Source organism: Ips typographus, linkage group LG1, assembly GCF_016097725.1.
Source record: "Ips typographus isolate SLU linkage group LG1, UJ_Ityp_2.0, whole genome shotgun sequence".
Classification (NCBI taxonomy): domain Eukaryota; kingdom Metazoa; phylum Arthropoda; class Insecta; order Coleoptera; family Curculionidae; genus Ips; species Ips typographus.
Window position 1 is genome coordinate 17,266,092 of NC_138422.1, and position 23,950 is coordinate 17,290,041.

Here is a 23,950-nt window from a genome sequence, read left to right on the forward strand (position 1 = left end):
TTTACTAGGTACAATTATTTTATTTTTATATTCGTTATTATTTTATATAAAACTTGAGAATTTGCATTTAGTAATTAAAGTAAAGCAATAATAATAAAAAAACTTTATGATGCAGAAAACGACAATAAATGTTACTTACTAATTATTATTATAACGAGCTAGCCTCAATGTCAGTCGAACATGTTTTATAAAATAATAATAAATTATTAGGTTAAGGCATTTGTTCCAGATTGTATTAAATTTGTTTTATAGGCACAAATCAGCCTAAATCACGAATCTTATATCGTTGTTTTAAAACATAATGTTACATCTGTCTATATATCTATGTAGTTACATATTTAAATACAATTATTCAGCGTGAACAATCTAAATCAGTTTAAACTACATTTATTCTTTAAACACGGATGAACGATGACAATAAGAGAGGTAATATTGTTAATACGGTGTAACGATTACCACTTAAATTGGAAGAAGTGTTGCAGCGATTACTTCCACATCTCGAACAGTGTTGTACCTTCAGAAATTCTTCATCAGCTTTCTTAATTTTGTGGCAAATGTCGAGGCTGTCTTGTTCAGCTAACTGACATCCTCTTAACGTAAAATCTCTGTTTCCAACTAAAAACGAAACATTATGTTAAAACTATTGGTTAATTTCATACATAAAATAGCTACTTATGTGACCCGTTAAGGTAAAGTTGATTTTATGCAACGAATAGATTTAGATTAATTTATCAGTCTTTTAAAGCAGGCGGATCGCCTACTATTTCGTTCCAGCCATAAATCTAAAGTGCAGGCCAATTTAAGCTGACCGCCCAGATTTTTGAGTAGGTATGTTTGAGTTAAAATATTTCGAAAACAAAACAAGATGTACGGTTTGGGGTATTGATTCGACTCATTAATCGAGAGGCTATATTCCGGTTTGTCAGTTTCCAAAATATCTCTTAAGCTGTATACACAAAAAACGAAACGTCGGGCGGCAAATATGAATCCATCATCAAATAGCTGGGAAAAAGTGGCAATGAAAAGATGCTCCTAGTTTTGGGATATCTCTTCAAATAGGGATAGAAATAAATAAAAACCAAAATTCTAATTTTTCGATGACTGACTTTGAAAGTACCTCATGTAGAATACGCTTCCATTTAAAAGCAGAAAGTGGTTATTCGCCGCGCGAGAGCAGAAAGGGAATCATTTTCTGCTCTAGAGCGTTTTCGCTTTCTTCCAACAATCTACTCACCAACTTTTTCGGCATTTCCATAACAACGCTTGACATACCTGTTTGAAATAAACACATTCCGTCAAAGTGATTTATCGGTGACAATGAGTTCGAGCTACGAAAATGATGTGAATTGTCCTTTCTACTCCACCCCACAGCAGTCGTCGAAAAAATATCGTCTATATTTCGAGCCGAAAGTACTTTTGCCGCTTTTACATGATTGCAGCGTTCGGCTTCGCCTCAAGCTGCAATTTTCATGTGCAAGCGGCAAATATCTACTTTCCGCTCTTAATATAGAATATACTATTTCAGATATCTTCGGAAGTACTCAGAAAATAAAAAAAATTAAAACTGCGCTTGATTGAGCTTTAAATTGCGCAACTTTGTCTCAATTAAAACTTTCTCGTATCTCTTATAGTTTCCAAAATCTCAAAGGTGAGGGTCGAATTTGAATTACCCTACAAAATGGTGCTCACCTATGCTTATATAAACTTTTTTTATTTTTTTGGTAGAAACAATAGAACGATTTTTACGCACAAATAGGCAAAATGTTAACCATGATTTTACGCCCTAAGACGGTAAAGTAAAAAATAACTTCCAATTATATTCTAACGGTGACACTCTGCCAATTAGTTTGATTGACATGTTAGGCAACTAACATAACTGTGTATTGTAGCCGGATAATGTTTACTGATAGTCAATTTTTTTAAATAAAATTTAAAGAGCATTACTCTTGTTTTATTTATAGAAAAACAATTTGTGCGTAAAACGTTGTACGTACCCTGGACCGAAAGAAGAACCACTTTCTTGACCGAATAAAGACTCCCTGCTTCTCGTCGGGTCTCCAACTTCGGCCGCGGGCGTAATCTTCTTCTTTCAGCCCTTATTACGTAAATAATTATATTCTATAAAAAAATGTTTACCTTGGAACACGTTTGGAAATGTAACTCCTCTTCATTTCGCAACTCGCTAGAAATGTATTACTTACATAAAATCAAACATTTCCTAACCGGTAACATAAATAGCTTTCTGAGCACATTATTGATTTGCTTTAAAATTTTAAAATTACCTTTTGTTACAACTTTTAAACAATCCAGTGCCAAATGACGGGACAGGTCGGCGGTGTCTACTGCAAACACTTTGTTGTAAGTAACAGGTCTAATCTCGTTTGCCATACGTGTAGTTTGATGCAGGGCACTTTCATCACAGTGAACCAGTGGCATGCCATAGGATTCAGGATAGAGACAACCAGTTTCATTAACTTTTGTCGAACAAAGATAGCACTTCACCGTTTTTGCCTGCCCTAAAATCAATACGTGTAAACATAATAAATGTTTCTAATCAGCAATTATTAGTTAAGCAATTTAAAATCTTACAGGGTAGATACAGAATATCAAACATACAAGGTGATTCAACATGAAGGTGTATTCGTATTAGAAATATGTCGATAAGGATTCTATACAGGGTGGTCCAGTTAATAATCGACTATCCGATAGTTCATCTAAAAATAAGTTGACATGCATTATGTCATTTTGCTTAAAAACGCTTCCTAAGGAAAATCTAAGATTTCAAATTTCTCCAAAATTTAGTTTAAAAAATCGTTTTTTTTGCTATAACTGTCAGACCTTTGGAGCAATTTTAACGAGCGGTAAAATTGCTCCAAAAAAAAATCTCAAAAATCTCAGTGTTTACAGTTTTTAAGTTTCTAACAATAACATTAGACTAAAGACATTATGTCAAATTGACATCAAATTACTTTTTGTCCAGTGAAATAAAAAACTTGTCGTGTTGTGCTATAAAACATGTTATTTGGCACAACATTGCACTCTGCGGACTTCACTCGTGACTTGACTTTGAGGTTATAAATCAGCTGATCGGAAGATTCTGTCAAGCATCAGCCATAGCCAATAAAACTGCTGAAAGTCGTCTACGTCATATACGCGGCAAAACCGTCAATTTGAATTTATTTACCTTTATTTATTTGCGCATTTCCTGTAAATTACCAAAAGACCTTCTTTTTTGTAAATAAACTACAAATTTCGACATTTCAGACTAAGCTTCCCGATTTATATGCATTGAAACGCAGTTTTACGTTATGTGGGATAAGCCCATTATCTCGTAGACGAAGTTTCAAATCATAATTTTACTAAAAATACTTTCTTTTCCAAATTGAACACGAAATTTAAAAAAAAAATGACGTAGAAATTAAAGCGGGAAAATGAAAACCATTCCCTTGTATCTACGCAACTAGACAATTTTGACAAACTTCATCAACATCACATAATGAGTATTAATTTCATAAGGGCTTGTTTTAAATTTGATCAAAATTGCTCCAACAATCTGACAGTTATGACAAAAAAACGAATTTTTAAACTGAAATTTGGAGGACTGTTTTTTCTTAGGAAGCATTTTTTACAAAAATGACATAATACATGTCAACTTTTGGATGGGCTATCGAATGTTGAATTATTGACATTTAAAACTGGACTACCCTGTATACAGTGCGTTTTTTAACGCGCAACATAGGATTTCGCGCAAGTATTAAATTTTTAAGCCCATGTTAGACTATGTTATATTTTTACATTTAGTACCCTGAAGCTTAAGTAAGATCACCAATTCGGTCTAAAAATTTATTAAAAACTAGCAAAAAATCATATTTTTTTCCAAAATATTTTATCTTTCCATACTTCCTGTACCTATTGTACCTAGTGTACATATGGTAGGTGTTTGTTGTTTTTTATACTGACAGAGCAGGTAGAAGGTAAAATTGGGTGTAGCAAGAAAACACGGTGGTCAAAATTGTAATATTATCTTTATATCGAGAGAGTTAAGTACAAAAAAAATGTTTTTTTAAATGAATTGTTCAAAGTGACCTCCATTTCAAGCTTCATTAATAGTATAAATCGACATTTTGTGAGCCAAATCAAAATATGTCACTCTACCTGCTACCCGCCCTGTGAGTATAAAAATCAACAAGCACCTACCATACATACAGAGAGTATGAAAAGATAAGATATTTTCGAAAAAAAATGATTTTTTTGAGAGTTTGTAAACACCTTTTGACACGTGACACGTTTCTTATAATTTTCAGATCTAGGGAGCCTATTGATCCGTTGTTTTCTTCTTCGACTGTAATGTAACCGAGAGTGAAAATCATTAAACACCTCTAGAAGTGTTGTGCTTGCGTTTTTAGGTATACAGGTAATTATATCGTCCATATTCCTTTTGAAGAATGGTAGCTCAAACGGTAATTTTTTTATGCAAGTGTTTTGTAGTTCTGCCATTACTATATCAGAACAAATAGGTGAGAGGCAATTTCCCATTCCAAGGCCGTATATTTGATGGTAAAATTTGTCATCAAACTTAAAATAATTATTTAAAATTGCTTCAACGCTCTCAGAATTTCGACAAAAAAACACCAATTTTGAAGCTAAACTTTAGAGGGCTGTATCTTCCTGGAAACGAGTTCTTTTAAAAAATGACAACATGCATGTCTACTTATTTTGTGAAGAAGGAACCACTGTTGCAGTTCAATGTTTATAACATAAACTATCCAATTTTTACGAATACTTCATTTCAACCTTCAAAGGATAACACCTGCTCAACTAGTCGGACATATAAATAGCCATCTTCAAAAACTCCAATCTCCATTTTGTTTCCTGTCTGATCGCCTCTACTGCGGATGGTAGATTGAATTTCATATCTCTCCCCCATAGAGCCATCCCTAGCCCTAACAAAATAGGTTTAAGTGAAAGCAAAACTCAGAGTCGATCTCCACAAATATATATTAATACTAAGTTGTTATCTGCCTAACATGTTTCGGGTGTATTCAGACACCCATCTTCAGAGGCTTAACTAGATCACTAGTTTGCTGGCTGTCATTCTACAAGGGGGGACAGCTGAACCCAGATGTACTAAGGTGGTTTTTTAATTCTACACGGGGGAAAAAAACCTTGATCAAAAAACCCAGTTCTGGTTCTGAGGTGACAGGTTGCTTGGTTTTTTATTCTCGAAGGGGAAAAAAACTTAATCAAAACCCAGTGTTGATGTCAAAGAGAAGAAGCTAGTTGCTTGGTTTTTTATTCTTGAAGGGGGAAAAAACTTAATCAATACCCAAGGAAGTTGAATGATGTAAAAACTGCATGTTTATCCGAAGGAGACCAAATAGACACGAAAGTGACGTCACACAACAAAAACCGCGGTGGACATTCACAAGTTGGACATTGAACAGATTAAAATAGGGGAGACTTTCCCTTTTTGTCACTGTGGTAGTGTGACCGTGCGGGGCTTCATGGCTTGGGTGCGATCGGACATGGAGAGGAGGAAAATAGGTTTAGTTTAATTAAAAATACTGTTAGTGAATTTAGTATGTAGTGTCAGTATTTTTCTCCATAATGAGCTTATTTCCCCCTTTAAACTATTTTTTAAATTCACTGATTCTTAACAACATGGGTCTCACTCCCCTTTTAAAAAGACATCCGGCGCTTTGATTTACGATTTGAGCTCCTGAAGATGGCCATTTATATCTCCGAAACTAGTTGAGAAGGCCTTATCCTTTGAAGGTTTACAACTCCTTTCGTAGTCATACAACTCCACTGAAAGAATATGGACTACTACTTCTTTTTATCCAATTTTTGCCCGCCCAGATATCAGTTTTTTGTGTGTTTTAAAACGTAATAGCTCACTTATCTCGTAGACGAAGTTTCAGATCAGAATTTTACCAGAAATACTTTATTTTCCAAACTGAACAAGGAATTTAAAAGTGTCATTTTTGTAAAATGTCTAGTGACGAAGAAAATAAGGAAGGAAAATGAAAACCAACCCCCTGTATCTACGCAACTAATCAATTCTGACAAACGTCATTAACATCACATAATGAATATTAGTTTCATAAGTGCTTGTTCCAAATTTGATCAAAATTGCTCCAATGGTCAGACAGTTATGAAAAAAAAAACAATTTTTAAACTGAAATTAGGGGGACTGTATCTTCTTCCTCTAGGAAGCACTTTTTACAAAAATGACATAACGCATGTCAACTTATTTTTTTGATGGGCTATCAAATGGTGAATTGTTGATATTTAAAAATGGACCAACCTGTATTGAACTTTTCATATCTAGGCTTACTTTTTACAGTTAACAAACTTTCTTCCACGACTTCTGCAATACCTCGTCCACCGAAATCTCCATGTTAAAAGCATGCTAAGAAACTTTTTAGTCCAAAATATTAAAATTACACAATAATGACGTTTTCAAAATTTTATTGAATTTGAATATTAACAATTATTCAACGCTTAGCAACGATTTAATAGTATATTATTAACTAAGGTTTAGACAGAAGCTTTTATTAACCGTATGTCAAGTTGAAATATCGAGGAGCAAAGCGACGAGGGATTTAAGACATAAAAGCTGTCAATAAAATCTGTCTTAACCGTGGATAATATAGCGTTTTTTCCACTATTAACAAAATTTAGGATAACAACAAAATAGCAAAATGAAGAGACAACCTAATTTATCTGTCTCTGTCAAGTATATTTCATATGTCATATCTTAATAGACGTTGACATTATTATTTACTTAGGTCAATAATATTTATTTTTTTATTGTGTTAGTTCCAGACTAGAACTAGAGATTTGAGTCTATTTTTGACCTAGGTCAACAATGACCATTAAGGTAGAGAAAACTAATTTTTCAAGTTACTAATCGGTCAATAATGGTATGTTTATCATGTTAGTAGTGGAAAAACTATTTTTTTTTTCACTAGAGGTTTAAAAAAAAATGAAATCACTCTAAATGACATTGTCGTTTATTTACAGATGTAAACAAACAAACATCAATGTTACATCTACGAGGCGCGGTGCAAATATAATAGAATTGTAATTTTATTTTTTTTTAATATAGTACGTCGAAATTTAATAAAATATTGTATAAAACACGTGATTCAAACCTGTTTATTCAATCCAAGAACTTAGGCCTTAATTATAGGTTAATTGTTCTTTTTGTGAATAAAAAATGGTTTGATTCACTTGTTGTATAAATAACTATTAAATAAATCACACGTCGTTTATTATGGTTGAGGTTATAACTGCTCGTACCGATACTACATATTGTTCGAGGCATATTAGTGATCAATATTTCAACTGGATATTTTATTAAAAGTTTGCTAGGATTCTGATCTGTGTTATTATACAAACCTCGGTGGAAAGTTTTATTTTAGTCTCCAGATAAAATTTACCTCGACTTCGTCTATGCGATTTTTTTAATTTCTCCACAGAAATTAAACACTTTCCACCTGAGTATGTAATACATTGTTACTGTCTCTCAGTCAAGAGGCTATTTTGTCAGAAAAGTCACTACTTTTCTTCTCGACTTTGAGTTATTTAATTATGTATTGATATTGAACAGAAGGTTATTGGTTTGATAAAATAATATCTGGTTGAAAATAAAAAAGCAACAGTCATCAATCAAATGAAGATAGAGCAACACGGTCTGCAAATTCTTAGGTTAAGTTTTTGAGTTATTTTAACTTTGACTTATTTTAATCTCCCAGTAATATTTTTACCTTTGAGGTGTCAAAAATTTTATAAGTAATTTATAAAAAATTATTTACTTCCAGAGATTAGTAGTCAAATTGATTCACCAAATTCATCTAACATAGGAGATATTTATAAAATAGAGATTTTGGTATTTTCTAGCTATCATCCTCTACATATTTTCAAATTACTTGATACTTGGAAAATGGTAAGCTATTTTTTTATGATTGATACTTACTACTTTTTTATTCGGACTGTCTTTATTGGCAGTTTGAGCAACAAATAAGTAGAAAATTTGACTCAGGTTATGAAATCACAAACCAATATTACAGATTAAAGCTAATTAGGTGAAGTCATTTGAATTCAAAGTTAGCTTTTTTAACTACCAAAGCATATTAATTTAGAAGTATAATTTTTATTATATATATTTATTATTTATTTTTATTATGTATCAAGTATTAATTAGTCAACATAAGTAAAGTGATATAGTTTTGCCACTATTTAACACGTTGGCGACATCATGACCCCCATGTAGGTCACGCGCGGTTTTTTTACTAGACCTATGTGGCCACCGCTGGGGCATGGACTATTGTATGTCTTATTACTTATAGAAAGCTACGTTTATTTAAAAAATCTTTGAATTTGGATCTACGGCTGTACTACGGGTTCTTCTTTGTATGAGCAGCGTGGTTTTGCAGAATTCGCAATTTTGAGATTTACATATAATGCTAAAATATTTCTGTTCTTGTTTACTTATAAATAGATATAAGTAACTACAATGTATCGCAGTATTTTTAATTTGGTTTAAAAAAAAAAATGCTGCAACAAGTTTGATACCGTTTTCCAAGAGCCGTCGTGTTCCACCGGTGGGTCACGTTTAAAACCAGCAATTACGACAAAATAATATTAGCATTATCACAATAATACACATTTATCCTATTTAAAATATAAAAAGTGCAATTTTTAAATAAAATGTCCTTAACGTCCCACAGGAAGAATATAAGAAAACCTTCTGTGACATACGTGCGATATATCGCCTCCTGAATTTTCTTAAATTTCGTGATTTATAGTAGAAAGACAATCTATTTTTTTTCTCAAAGTGTTTTGTGTGTCTCAGCAAAGTGATGGTAGGAAGAAAAATGCAAGAAAAACTGAGAAAACTAGGAACTTTTTATTAGATACTATGCCGACAGAAGAAATTAACTTGGTTATCGAAAATAATATAAATACAAAAAAAGAACAGATAGGGGCATACCCAGATAAAGGAACATCAAAACAACAAAAACAAAATATGCCAGGAATTTCCGATAGTAAAGTGGACGAACATATCAATATACAGGATAGGACTAAAGTTGCAAACAACTCAGCAAATAGTGACAATGAAATTTTCAAACCCAAAAATACGATAAAGCAAACTCTAGTAAAAGAAAAATTAAGTGGCAAAAATTCAACTTGAAGTGCAGAGCTGCAAAAGGAATAGATCAAGCTCCAGTCCAGATTTTCATGTAAATAACAAAAGACTTTTTGTTGAAAATCAAGGAGAGCTACAACTCACGTACCTCAATGAAGATATTATTCTGGAACTATTTAATAATCTGGATATAATTGACACTATAACAAACAGCTCAGACATGCCCCAAAATGATCAAAACTGTCTAAGACAAGCACACACTAATTTACATAAGCTAATAACAAGAATAGTATTTCAGTATAGCACTTTAGAAAAGACCAACATAATTTTAAAAAATGAGATACAGAGATATGATGAGACTGCAGAACATACCAGAAAAACAGGATATTCCGACATACTTAAAACTGTACCTCAAAAAGCAACAGTCAAAGGGACAACAAAAAATAATGACTCAACAATTTCTCAGGACAAAGACAATCTTCCATGGACAACTCTACCTACTATAAAAAAAACATGAAACGAAACTGAATTGAAAAATATTGAAAACCCAAATCATGCAATAACCCAACTTAAGCATACCTACAGCAAACAACAGACGTAAGCATTATAGTAAAAAGTTTTGATAAAGAGCAACAAAAACAGTCACAAATGGTGCTAAAAGACAACAAAAACATTAAGTTGAAGGAATTGGGCGAAGAAAAACCGATGTTCATGTTAACAGGAATAGAAAAAGGTTTTTTACAAGAAGAGTTTCTAGAGGAGCTGCAAAATCTTGACAGTGAAATTACAAACGATCTTGGGTATAGCTCAACAAATAAAATTGAAATTGTAAGGAGAATTGGTTTCTTCAGGCATCCCCTCAGGTAGATAAATGGTTCCTGAAAAAGTGTTTTTCGGTTTGGTAAGAGTATACGTACAGGAATATTTCAATTTGGCCATATGTTCTAAATCCAGAGGATTTGGTCACATAGCCAAATACTGCTCTGAAAATGAACGCTGTCATAAATGCGGGGGAGAACATCATGCCAAAGATTGCAAAGTTGAATCTTAAGTGTCCGAACTGTATCAAGGTTAAATCCGGATCTGGAGACATAAACTACTCAGCTAGAAGCAAATCGTGCCCAGTCTCTCTGAAGAAGCTACTAGGTTTAAAGCAAATATTAATTACAATAATTTTTTATAGATGAAGAGCGTAATAATCAAATAACTACCATCAGACAAACCAAAATTTCCAGAGAAGTTAAAAGTGTACCAATTAGTGTTATACACCAAAATATACAATCATTGGGAAACTCTGTTGAAAACCTTAAGTGATTTAGAAACCTTTGGATTGGAAAACTTTGGGAGCGTGTTTTTACAGAGAGCATAACGAACATGGAGGAAGTGCTGTGTATGTACATAAAAGCGTAGAATTTAAGTCTAGAAATAATCTTAACTGACTAGCAATTAAAAATGAGTTTGAATGGGCAGCTGTAGAATGCAGGATGTATGATACGTCTCTACTAATTGTATCTATTTATAGACCGCCAACTGACAGTATGGAAGTATTTCTGAGCAGAATCGAAAATTTCTTATGTAGTATAGTTGGTGAAGACAAAAACATATTACTTGCAGGTGATTTTAATATTAAACTTTTAAAGCCAAACAAAGACAAGTCTGATTTTGTATCAGTTCTCTCGTCATTTAATTTAGAACAGACCATTTTTGAGAACACCAGAATTACTGCCATTTCAGAAAGATGCATAGATAATATTTTTGTAAATTTCGTATTTATCAAAAGGGTAGTGGTGGAGGCGTATATTTCCGATCATGCTGCTCAAAAATTAAGTTTAAATAGTAAAACCGTGTATGAAGGGAATTTGGTATATAAAAGACTATTTTCCTATGAAAGCAAAAATAAATTTTTAGAAGTTTTAAGTAATTAAAATTGGTCGGAAGTATATGAAACCAACAAGTCTGATGTAGACAAATAATGGCAAAATTGTATGAATATTTTTATTCTATTGTTCAACAAGAGTTTTCCCTTAAAACTTTTGAACACTGACACAAAAAAGAAATATAAATATAAAGATAATCAGCAGATTAAAGATTGTAAAAATAGATAAAACTTTTTCCTTACTTTAAACCGCCATAACAGTGCCTACCAGAACATTTATAGAAACACGAAAAAAGAGTATGATAGCGCGATCGAAAATATACAACGAAAGAATAAGATTGTCTGACAACAAGATGAAGACAATGTGGTCTATTTGTAATGAAGTGACTGGAAATAAAGGCATGAAATAGAACAGATCTTTTCCCGAAGGAGATCGTAATAAACTTGCAGATCAATATAACCAACATTTTTTATCGATTGTTCCCAATCTACTAAACATGCTAGATTCTAATTTACCTCACTGTGAAATACATCTAAATATCGATCGAAATAAACATTCAACGTTTCTCGCACCAGTAACTGACTCGGAAATTTTTGACTTATCAAAACAATTAAAGAATAAGTATAGTAGTGGTATAGATGAAATCCCAACATGTCTCATTAAAATGGTAATTCCGATTATATACAGTGTTTTGTGCTTTATAATTATTAATAACTCTATCAAGCATGGGATATTTCCGAGTCAGTTAAGACTCGGAAATTAGTCTGCTTCCAACTTTTTCAAAAATATTTGAGCTTGTCATGTCTAAAAGACTAATTGATTTTTTCAACAAATGGCGGCTATTCAACCCGTATCAACACGGATATATTTCAAAAAAATCAGCACTCAACAATTTTTCAGTTTACAAAAAGATTTGTCAAAAGCTTATGACTGCATTGACGGGGGGTTACTGGTTAAAAAGTTGGAGCTGTACGGTGTCAGGGGAAGTGCATTAGGTATGTTTGAATCCTATGTGTTTCATCCGGAACAAAAGGTAAAAATATTTAAAAATGGAGATTCGCATATGTCTAAAACTTTGTATAATAGATTGGGCATACCACAGGGTAGTATTTTGGGTCCTATTCTGTTTGTAATTTTTGTTAATGATATGATGTTCTCTATAGTACACTGTCACTCAGAAAATATCACATGTTACGCAGATGAAACAAATTTAACAGTAGGGGGAAATGATTTGACGCAGCTAAAATACAAAGGTGAAATAATATTAACTGAGGCCAACAAGTGGTTTGCAGAAAATAAGCTTATTTTAAATAAGGATAAGACCAATGCGTTTTTGTTTTGAACAAAATTATCAAAAACTCAAACGCCACAAAGTTTGACTGCTCTTGATGAAGAACTTAATATTGAAGCAAGTACCTATAAAATTTCTAGGTTTACACATCAACGATACATCACAACACAATACATCAACGTCCAGGCAATGAAAAGATATAGAGGGAAATGCTTGGAACACAATTTTTGACTTCGTAACTTTGTTTGGACTAGTTAGGAGGTCAACATATCAAAAGTCCCCGCCTCAAGCCCTTGAGACGGGTGGAGGGGGGGAGTTTGAAAGTCTCATTTTTCGGTTTTTTGCTTATATCTCGGAAACTATATATCCTACCGACGTGACCTCTCTATACAAAATGAAAGCTGATTAAATTTTCTACAAGTTTTATTCCATCGAAGTTTTTGATATATTGTATAGTTTTTGAGATATCCGCTCATAAAAGTTTATAATTTTTTATATTTTATTGTTTTTTTTTTTTTGATCGGATAAATCTTTACCATGCACCGAAAAACTAAATACTGGCCATAGGGTTGTAGAGCATGAAAATATTTTCAATAATGTATATTTCTTTACTACTCTACTTCATCTATTGTCTCTTTCAAATGTTAAAGCAGTTTCAGTGTTCGTAAAATCTGAAGCTTTGAGTCAACTGTCTACTAGTAAAAAAAAAGTTTTTTCGACGACTGACTTTGAAAGTACCTCATGTACGCTTCCATTTCAAAGCAGAAAGTGGTCATTCGCCGCACGTGCGCAGAAAGTGAATCATTTTCTGCTCTAGAGCGTTTTCGCTTTCTACTAACAATCTAGTCACCAACTTTTTTCGGCGTTTCCATAACAACGCTTGACATACCTGTTTGAAATAACCACATTCCGTCAAAGTGATTTATCGGTGACAATGAGTTCGAGCGACGAAAATGATGTGAGTTGTCCTTCTAATCCACCCCACAGCAGTCGTCGAAAAAATATCGTCTATATTTCGAGCCAAAAGTACTTTTGCCGCTTTTACATGATTGCAGCGTTCGGCTTCGCCTCAAGCTGCAAATTTCATGTGCAAGCGGCAAATATATACTTTCCGCTCTTAATATAGAATATACTATATTGTCATAGAACAGTAGGAAGAATTCGGTTAATTTCTTGCTTTCTTGAGGGGGGAAGGACTTTGATCTTCGTCTTTTGTTTCGCTATCGTCTTTTCCATCGGACCCCTGTAAAGAAACGGTCACAGGATCCTCCTGATCCTCTTCATCTTCGGAGTCAACTTGAGGGACCTCATTCAGGCAGTTCCCCTGGCAATTTTGGCATGCTTGGGAACATTTGAGGCTTACTTTTTTCAACCACACTTCGCGCTGGCACAGTCCTTCGTGCAACGGCAGAAAATCATTTTAAGAATATTGTCCGGTGCAGCTGCTAACTCACTGTGCACGGGGACCAGGCAGTTGATCTCAATCTTCCACCCATATATCTGAGGAGGCAGGTCATTTCCTAGTTCTGAGGGAATTCTGTTTAACTGCTCCTTCGGAGGGAGGAAAATAAGAGATATCAGGTTTGATGGTGGCCACCGATTTCAAGAATGACTTGTACCTACAGGTACCCTATTGTCAGGGAGACCTCTCGCTGGAGCTTCATACCACTTTAACATACAGGCTTCATCTGCCTTTTGTACTTAGGCGGTGGTAGAAAAAGGATCTGATAAACCGCTGACGCTTTCTGGATCTCTGGCGACTTCAGATACAACTTCAAAAATGCGTCCTTGCTTTTTCGAAATGGGGAAGATGTTGTATGTTGTATCGCATCCAGTAAATGCATGCAAAAACAGCACGTCCTTGAAACCTTGGTGCTGAAGCTCTCGAGACGAGAATAAGGAATCTCTCATCTTTCCACGTCTAGACTTGATAAAAATAATGTCCTTATACGCATCAGCTTTAGCCATCAAAAGGACGATGAGGTCGACATCTTCTCCCAGAATGCAGACGGCTGTCGTTTCTGACATTTCCACAGCCGTATTTACAATCACAACGTCCGCATCACTTTCTGCTTGAAGGGTCCTAATCCCATTATCCTCAAGCTTCACCTTAAGCATGTTGATGAGTCTGCTTTTGATGAACTGATTTGACAGAAAATCTTCTTGTTTGACGTTTATTTCGGTGTCTTCGCTGAAATAGATTTCTTGAGTCGGTCGCTTTGCTGTTCTGCTATATTTGTGCTTAAGATGAATGACGAATAACGTCAAAGACTACAGTACATGTCTTTCCGTGGTAGTTCTTCGTCATAAAGTGGATGTAGATCTTGCAGATTGTCGATATCTTTGCACCTCTTTGCGAAATTACTCTATAAAGGAGAAGCCTTCCGTCAAATACGATTTGTAGCTGTGCGACGTGTACATCCTTGGTCGTAGTGTTGAATAGTTTATACAGCGCAGACTTAATCGCTTTCCTCATCCCACTTTCACTGAATAAGGCTAATGGGAACGGGGCTAATTCGTATTTCATGTATAGCTTTAAATCTTCGTCTGTTTTTTTGCTGATGGATATACGTCGGAATAGCAAGAATGGGTCCACAGGAATCTTTTTGTCGTTGATTTGAACCGATGAGTTCACTGTTGAAAGAGGAAGAGCTCGGTCTTTTCGAGTCAATTTCATGTTAGAAATTGTTGAATTGACCATTTTAGCCATTGCTTGCTTACCAACAAACCTTACAGCCAGCATTCAGCTTTTCGGCGCATGGTTAAAGAGTTATCCGGTCAAAAAGAGCAAGACCGTGAAGAAAAAAAAAATAGTTTTTTAAAGTTACACACTTTCAAGAGCGGATATCTCGAAAACTATACAAGATATCAAAAAACTTGACGGAATAAAACTTTTTGTTTAGAGAAGTCTTGTCGGTAGGACACATAGTTTCCGAGAAATTATCAAAAAACCGAAAGTGAGACTTTCAAACCAGGGTAGTATTTTGGGTCCTATTCTGTTTGTAATTTTTGTTAATGATATGATGTTCTCTATAGTACTAATTCGTCCAGATTCCTCGGTCCACAGGAATCTTTTTGAAAATGAGACTTTCAAACCCCCCCCCCCTTTCAGCCGGCTTATGGGCTACGGGCGGGGACTTTTGATATGTTGACCCCCTAACTAGTTCAAACAAAGTTACGAAGTCGAAAATTGTGTTCCAAGCATTTCCCTCTATACGCGTTTTTGAGCATTCATTGCCTGGACTAATAGACGAGTTTCTTGATTGGACAGAACACATAAATATTGTTACGATTTTCCCGTGGGTTCACACAAAGTCAATTTAACTGAACAATTAATAAATTTATTTACACTTCAAAACACTCCGTACAATAATTAACACAGCTACTAAAAAACACTACTACAATTCCACAACTATTCCACTATTTAAAGTTTACAGCGTTCCCAAATTCACTACTACACTATATTACTTTCCGACGTCGACGCCGCTTCTTTTATATTCACAAACCACGTTCTAGAATGACCGCGAAACGCTTCGCGATTTGCTTCGAACCTTCCAGGTGCGGCGCTTCCTAACTGTGGCCTACTTTAATACGCTCCCGGCCAGATATTGCGGCGCATCGGTTTCATCCTGACTCGAGTATAGTAGGCCCAAACCGTAACACTGCCCCCCTCTTAAAGCTGATCGTCCCGATCTGCTTCATCTAGTCCCTGGTATTTCTTGAGTCTGTCCAGATGGACAATTTTCATCTTGCCTTTGGGGCTGCGTTGGACTCTGTATGCGACGTCGTTTAACCTTTTTACCACATTGTAAGGTCCCTTTCAGTGTCGTTGCCATCTTTGACTTAATCCTTTGATCCTCCTGGGTTGAAACATCCACACAGCATCACCTTCCTTATAATTGCCACCAGTTGGTCTGTGGTCCAGTGTCATCTTCATACGGTCGTTGTTTGGTTTCATCTTCTCTCTCTCAAGTTCCCGAATTGTGATGGATCCCTTCTGTAACGAAACACTGGTCGCACCGTTTACACCATTCCTCAACGTCCTTTCTGAAGTTAATCCAGTAAAATCGATCTCTTATTCTAGCCAAAGTCTGGTTTACTCCAAAGTGTCCTCCTCCGCGACTGTCATGTAGTTCTCGCAGCACATTCTCTTTACAGGAATTGGACACTATCGTTTGGTAAACAAAGCGTTTTCCGTCTGGACTTTCCCATTTGCGAGTAATTAAGTCATCTCGCAGTCGAAGCGAATTCCACTGCAACCAGTAACCCCTTACTGTTGGTCCGTATCTGGAAATCTGTTGCCAATCCGGTTTCAAATCCTTCTCCAACCATCTTCTGATTACTTTCAAATCAGAGTCTGAGCGCTGTCCTTTTATTATGTCCTCCTTAGAAACGCTGCTCTTCATTCTTTTTGTAGCCTCTTTATCTGTCACCATCGCGATTTGACCAATCCTCCAACCATTATGAATTTGTCCTTTCCGATACCTTAAGTCACTATCCAAAGCTTGACGATCCTCTACATATCGCGGTAAATGTCCTTCCGGGTTCTTCATTTCCTGCTCCTGGTTACGCCAGTTCTGCGGGGTCGGTAAACGAGACTGCTGTCTGCAATTCCATTGGTAATGTCCTTTACGTCCACAAATATAACATGTAATGTTTCTTTTAGCAGAGGAATTCCGGTGATTTGTTCTGATATCCTGGTTTCGTCGACACTGTGGGTTTGGAGAACAAGACCGCTGTCTGCAATTCCTTCTATAGTGTCCTTTGCGTCCACATCGATAACATTCCACTCTAGTGATCGGACGTGATCGGTCTAATTGTGTGGACTGAATATCTCCTAATGCTGCCATTTGTTGCACTATTTGGCCGAACATTGATTCAATTTTATTCATTGGTGTAGCAGCATGATCGGCTGGCGGTTCTCTCTCCTCTTGAATAGTCTCTGGCTGAAAGTCATTGCACGCAGCTTCAATTTCCAGCGCTCGAACCAGTAATTCGCTGTTGTTGCTCCCTTTGAACATCTTCAGCCATTTCTTTACCTCCAGATCTCGAATCCCATCTACAAAATACTGTGCCACAAGTTCTTCTTGGATTTCATCCGGGACGGCTGGGTAAGCCAGATGCACAAGGCGACGAATTTCGGTTTCAAACTCTTCTAGATTTTCACCAGTTTTCTGCTGTCTTGCCATTAATTGCGTTCGATACAGTCCTTTCTTATGTTGATCCCCATAACGACGTTCTAATGCAGCTACTAATGCTTCATAGTTGCTTCGTTGGGCGATAGGCACCGTCTGTAACAGCTCCAATGCAGGTCCTCGTAATGCCACTACTAGTGCTACAGCCATTTCCTTGGTACTCCATCCATTTGCATTTGCAGCGGCCTCAAATTGGAGTTGGTACATTGCCCATGAAGTTTGACCGTCGTATGTGGGAGGCTTTACCTTGTTGAGCCCGTTTCCGGTGATCACTGTAGAGCTGGCTCCTCTGCTGTCAATTTTCCGCTCTAAGTCGCGTAACTTTATCTCGACATCATTCCGAATTTCATAGATTTCTGTCTTGGTCCTCGCTAGAACGTCCAATATTTCTACATTACGCTTTTCTTGCCACTCTCTGTCTTCTTGTCGAATTCTTTCTTCTTGTTGTCGAGTCCTTTCTTGTTCTTGTCGAATCCTTTCTTGTTCTTCCTTCTCTTGTTGTCGAATCCTTTCTTGTTCTTCCTTGTCTTGTTGTCGAATCCTTTCTTGTTCTTGTTGTCGTTCTTCCTTGTCTTGTTTAAGCATTGCCATAATAGCTGCAAGTTGGGCCTCCATGTTTGCACTTTGACGTCTTGTTATTGGCATAAAATAAATTTAACACACCACTGTTCCGAAAATCTCTAGTCCGGTTCTGAACACAAGTCTCTAACCCGAAGTTTAGTTCCAATTCACGTCGCACTAAAGTCTGATCGCACTTCTGACACCAATTGTTACGATTTTCCCGTGGGTTCACACAAAGTCAATTTAACTGAACAATTAATAAATTTATTTACACTTCAAAACACTCCGTACAATAATTAACACAGCTACTAAAAAACACTACTACAATTCCACAACTATTCCACTATTTAAAGTTTACCGCGTTACCAAATTCACTACTACACTATATTACTTTCCGACGTCGACGCCGCTTCTTTTATATTCACAAACCACGTTCTAGAATGACCGCGAAACGCTTCGCGATTTGCTTCGAACCTTCCAGGTGCGGCGCTTCCTAACTGTGGCCTACTTTAATACGCGCCCGGCCAGATATTGCGGCGCATCGGTTTCATCCTGACTCGAGTATAGTAGGCCCAAACCGTAACAATATGATAACTAAAAAGTTAAGCTCAATCTGCTGTGGAATACGTATATGAGTGAGAAAATGCAAAAAGTCGTATATTCCGCAAATTTTGTGTCAATTTTAAGATACGGCATAATATTCTGGGGAAGTGGCAGTAAAGTTCAAGATGTGTTTGTTGTTCAGAAAAGAGCATTAAGGTGCTTAAAAAAAATGCAATATTGAGAATGTTGTAGGGGAGTTTTTAAAAAAGAGAGTATCTTAAGTGTCTATGTATATATTATTCACGAGTCATTAATGTTCTTTTTGCAGCACAAGGATTAATTTAAACTAAAAATAGAATATCCTATACATAGACTAACACTTACAGAAAAAGTCCGTTTTATATGTGTCTTCGTTTGTATAATTATTTGCCCAAAAGTGTGCAATGTATGTATATCTAATATGAAAACGTTCAAAACTAAGATTAATAAAATTGTATTAGAATTAGAGCCTTATTCATTGAGCGATTATCTCAATAGTGGATTGCAAACCGAAATGTAACGGCATTTTATTTTATGTCTTTTTTCCTTTTGACGCTATTTGTTTTGTGTTTCAAAGTATAATTATTGTAACACAATTGTAAATAAAGAGTTTTGTATTGTATTGTATTGTATTTGACAGAGAATTACTTTACTATACTTGATTGATGATATGCACTTGACGTGATATTCATTTTTTCAGGCTTAACCAGTGGCGGCTCGTAGTAAATTTGAAGGGTAGTGCACAAAACAAGGGCCAATTAGCGCCGCAGGCGAAAAATTTTTTGAGACCACGCCCAAAATTCCTACAATTTTAAAATATGTAATTGTTTTCAAATATTGCACACTAACGTTAGGAAATACTGGAAGCATTTTAAAAAGTCGCGAAGAAAAATAACACGTGACTGATAAGAAAAACCCCGAGTGCACGATCTAATTGTGCACACGGGCCAGCTTAAAACATCGACTGACTCTAGACAGTCGCGGGGTACAGAGGGGGCGGACGGCGGAAGTTCGACCAATCAGATTTACTATACCCAGGAGCTGTGCACTTGATTTTACCACGGCACACGGTGCACGGTGGCGGCGGTGATCCGTAATTCGTCCAGATTTCGTTTATTTATTAATAAAAGCTTATTTATTTCCAAGATTAATACTTGGTATTAATAGAAAATTATTTCAATCATTATAAGATTTATAATAAAAACATGCATTTTTGGACTCAAAATTTGGGAGTGCACGTGCACATGTGCACTTATTGAGGAGCCGCCACTGGGCTTAACTTGAGTCCAAGTCAAGAGACTCGAAAATCAAATCGCCCAATCAAATGGGCCTTGACCACCCTGTACAACCTGATAAAAAATAACATCGCTAGCATCAATTGGATAAATCTTAATTTTATATCAAGTCATCATCCATATCAAGTCACATATCAAACGTGCAAAAAATGCGACGTAAAAAGGGGTCAATTAATTATGTGGAATTTGCAGCTACTTTTTTCGAATTAATAACAAAAGCGCAAAAAGGTCATTCAAACTAAAAAGATAATTGAATATTAAACGTTTAGTACATTTATCGTAAAAACTTAAATTATACTTATTAACGTACCTGATCCACAAAATACCACTATTAAAAAAGAACAACTCCAGAACGAAACTATCCATGTCATATTGAGAAGCTCAAAAATTAGTCGGTTATTCTTTTCCGGCAAATGAAACTATTTTGCTTTCAAACCTTGATCCGAATCGCTTTGAAGTGAAAGAACTTTTAGTAAACAAAGTGCGCAATGCTATGGATTCGGACATATACTTGGAGCCTTGAATCTGGATCGAACGATCGCAAGGCACGTGGGTAGATTCGTTTCCGAAGGATTTACAGTTTTTATTCTCTAATATCTAACTTTATTCTAATAATATACGTACAAGTTTTAATTGTTTCTGTCGCTTACCATTTAATAAAGCTTGAATTAAAATTAATTGGTCCCATTGAAATAATGGTCTTAAAGTTTTAAACGGATTTCTACGATATGGCATCATGATCTTATTATAGTGTTACAGCTTTGGAACATGTTGCCAAGGACACTGCAATTATGCGTTTTTCCACCATAATGCATACATTGGCATCATTGTCTTATAGTTTAATTTTAAATTTATGAATCATTTATGTCAGGTTATTAAATACATAGTTATATGAATGGTAATAGATTGGCGTGTATTCAAAAATAATTAAAATATGTTTTCATTAGTTTTACGATTATTTTCATGGTCAAACACAGTTTCTGAAAACGCATACATTTTTCCAGTATTTTGTAACGGTGTTCTTTTCCGCAAAAGATGCGGAAAGTAACTTTTTTGCACGAGTATGGCAAACTTACTTCAAGATTAATTTACTATATCGATACAGAATAGCTCTTCTGAAAAAAATTATTTTTATTAAATGAAATTTTCGTCTCATTGCATCAAAAACGTTTGTTGGGAAAGCGGAATTTTGTACTATTTTTTCAACACAAAACGACCAAATTAAATTGCGGAAAGAAAATAAAACAAATAGTTTCCAAAACATTTAACCGATTTATAAAGTAATTGTTTTCACTTGGAAATTAAAACAAATCAAAATATAGCTGTATCGTAAATAATAGGTTAACTCTCTCAGATCTGAGATAACTTTTGAGGAGACATGGACCAGACCAGATTTTTGTTATCTTTTTAGATTAGCCCCAGATCATTAAAATCTTAATTTTTGTTATTATCTTAAATATAAAACCGGATAAACATTACAGTATCTAAATTATAATTAAAACAATAAATCGTGATTCAGTAATAACACGATTTTGCTGATTGGAAAAATATAAATTCAGATTTAAAGTGCCAAGTATATATCCCCCAATTTCTATATAGAAAGACCTCGTCAGGATTGCTGGCGCCTGAGCGCCCCATTTTCTATCCTTGCGGTAGGGGGAAAAGGGAAGAAAGACATTTGAACTCCTTATTAGGGGAAGTGGGATATTCGATAATGCTACGACACAGAAGCCACGTTAAAATCTTCTGTCTGTATCGCATTTCTGTTAACCTTACACGTGCAAGCAAGCAATAAATACAGAGGCAGAAAGGCCACGTGGTCGATAGCCTTTTTTTCTTTTGAAAAATAAGGATTGTTAGATTTCTTGATCCCGAAACAAGGACGTCCCAATTAGTGATCTCAGGTATATTTCTAGGATTTTAAATATCCCTCAGGAAGTCCCGTTCAGTGCCGGATTTCACTAATTTATTACCTCCGGATGCTAAATTTTATACTTAACTTAATATGTATATTACGAACTCTATTTTTAATGGTTGATGTTAGGTTTCGGGAGTTGGATCATCAATGTTTTCCAATAAAACTTCACAGTAAAGCCAACGTTTCGCAAAGTTTATTTTTGCTTCATCAGGGCTTACGATTTACAATGTTGGAAATCTATTTTAATGGGGTAGTACTCACGTGTTTTACTTACAACCTGTTATTTTTGATTCCGTGTGCTCTTTTTTTGTTGTACTAAGACACATTTGGAGACATACACGGGGTTGTTACTTGTACTATATTTACAAACATAAAATACATTACACAAACTTTCACGTTCTTGTCACATTTTAAAACTTAAATTATACACTTTATATTAACATATACTAACTTTATATTAACATATAAAGTGTATGAAATTATTTTGCGGGATTCGTTCTGCGATCTCCGCATGCAATTCAGTAATAGCTATTTATGTACCAAGGGCGTTAGAGAGAACATAATGTCCTGAAGGCCGAAATAGCCGGAGGGCCTATGGCCCGAGGGACAGGTTTCGGCCTGATTTACATTATACTCTCCCTAACGCTTGTGGTGCAAACAATGTTTTATGTTTCACCTAATTCAGCAATTATTTACTGTTTCTGGCATTGAAAAGTAGGGTATACCTTTACCGGTATGTTGTTTAGTGTTTATTTTACCTGAATGATGTGACTTTGATAGTCCTGTCAGTCAGTGAAATGGCATGGCATGGTTATGATAACGTCCGCCTACTATGCCCTCAGGTTGTTATGAACACTATAATCTACACCGTTTCCAAGGTATTATTTGTTCATAATGTATAGGTGAAACATAAACTGATTAAGGTTTGAATATATTTGTTTATTTTTGTCATTTTTTCCCCTTTTTGATTTTTAATATGAAACTCTTTTTGTTTCAAATCAATCAAAGAAATCAATATAGTAAATGATGAAGATGGTTTTAATTGTTCCCAACTGCTACAGTTGCACTGTTTATTGACTAAGTGCACTATTAATAACTAAGACTATTTATTTTTTATCACCGTTACCGTTAATTAAGTTGTCTTTGTTTGTTTTGAATAGTAGTTTGTCAATGATGTTAAAGTATGCTGTGTTTAGTATCTCTATGTCTGTGCGTTGGTTTACGCTGTTTTTTTGTTTGCGTATGTATATTAATCATTTCCGATATAAGCCTCAAAATTGTTGTTTTTTTGAACTTGAAGTTACAAAGTTTACAAGAGCTGTAGTATAAATTTTTTTGTTGATATTTGGGGAATGACAGGACAGGGTTCAAACCTAAGTAAGATACATAAGAAAAATACGCCATTAAGACCAATAGTATCCTTTGTGAGCTCCCCACTTTATAATTTAACCAAATATATTTCAAATGTTCTACAAAATTCATTTATCAAAGATGATAAATATGTTAAAAATTTATTTCAGTTCTCAAATTTTATAAGAAATCAAACAATTCCAGATGATTACCAAATTATATCTCTTGATGTTGTTTTGCTGTTCACAAACATTTTTTATTATAAATGATCATAATTAATTAAACTTAACATACAGTAACAACAATTTTCATAATGTAAATAATCAAGTTTTAAATGTGATCTACTTCAACTAGTCCTTCATAATTTGTTCTTTGTTGTTTCTTTGTTCCAGGATGCTATACTGGCTTCTCTTATTCTAGTATCCAGTTCATCTCGAATCCTTCCGTAGCTTTGTAAACTTAATGTTTCACCATTTCCCACAAGTAAAAGGTGGGTGGAGGTGTATTATCAGGAGACCTCGGGGGACACAGTTGAAATAGACTGCCTTTTCCTATCCAGCACATAGGAAATTTTTGGTTCAACCATTGTATAACAACTCTTGAATTATGGATAGACACTTATACCATCTAGCCATAATTATATCGTAAGTGCAGCATTGAACTTAGAAAAAAAGGTTTATCTAAAAATCCAATGACGGCTACAAGAAATAAAAAAGTTAAAGATAGA

General features: G+C 35.1%; 1 protein-coding gene and 1 long non-coding RNA gene across 2 annotated transcripts; one reads left to right on the forward strand and one right to left on the reverse strand.

Annotated features, from left to right (window-relative positions):
• On the reverse strand, positions 1-20,499 carry LOC145740143 (uncharacterized). Its single transcript, XM_081995520.1, has 3 exons — positions 20,266-20,499; positions 2,283-2,516; positions 1-615 (listed from the first exon to the last, which is right to left on the reverse strand). The coding sequence occupies exons 1-3, from the start codon at positions 20,324-20,326 to the stop codon at positions 395-397; spliced, it is 516 nt and encodes a 171-aa protein (XP_081851646.1). The 5' UTR covers positions 20,327-20,499; the 3' UTR covers positions 1-394.
• On the forward strand, positions 3,949-23,950 carry LOC145740154 (uncharacterized). The gene is made up of 2 exons (XR_014181357.1): positions 3,949-4,414; positions 23,616-23,950. It is a non-coding gene; the product is annotated as an uncharacterized LOC145740154 (long non-coding RNA).

What these genes read in the sequence shown, in the direction of transcription:
- LOC145740143 (XM_081995520.1), bottom strand. Translation starts at nt 20,326, where the DNA reads ATGACATGGATAGTTTCGTTCTGGAGTTGTTCTTTTTTAATAGTGGTA. An exon ending in AGTGGTATTTTGTGGATCAG is followed by an intron (nt 2,517 to 20,265) that starts GTACGTTAATAA and finishes TATTGATTTTAG; the next exon opens with GGCAGGCAAAAACGGTGAAG. An exon ending in TTTAAAAGTTGTAACAAAAG is followed by an intron (nt 616 to 2,282) that starts GTAATTTTAAAA and finishes TTTCGTTTTTAG; the next exon opens with TTGGAAACAGAGATTTTACG.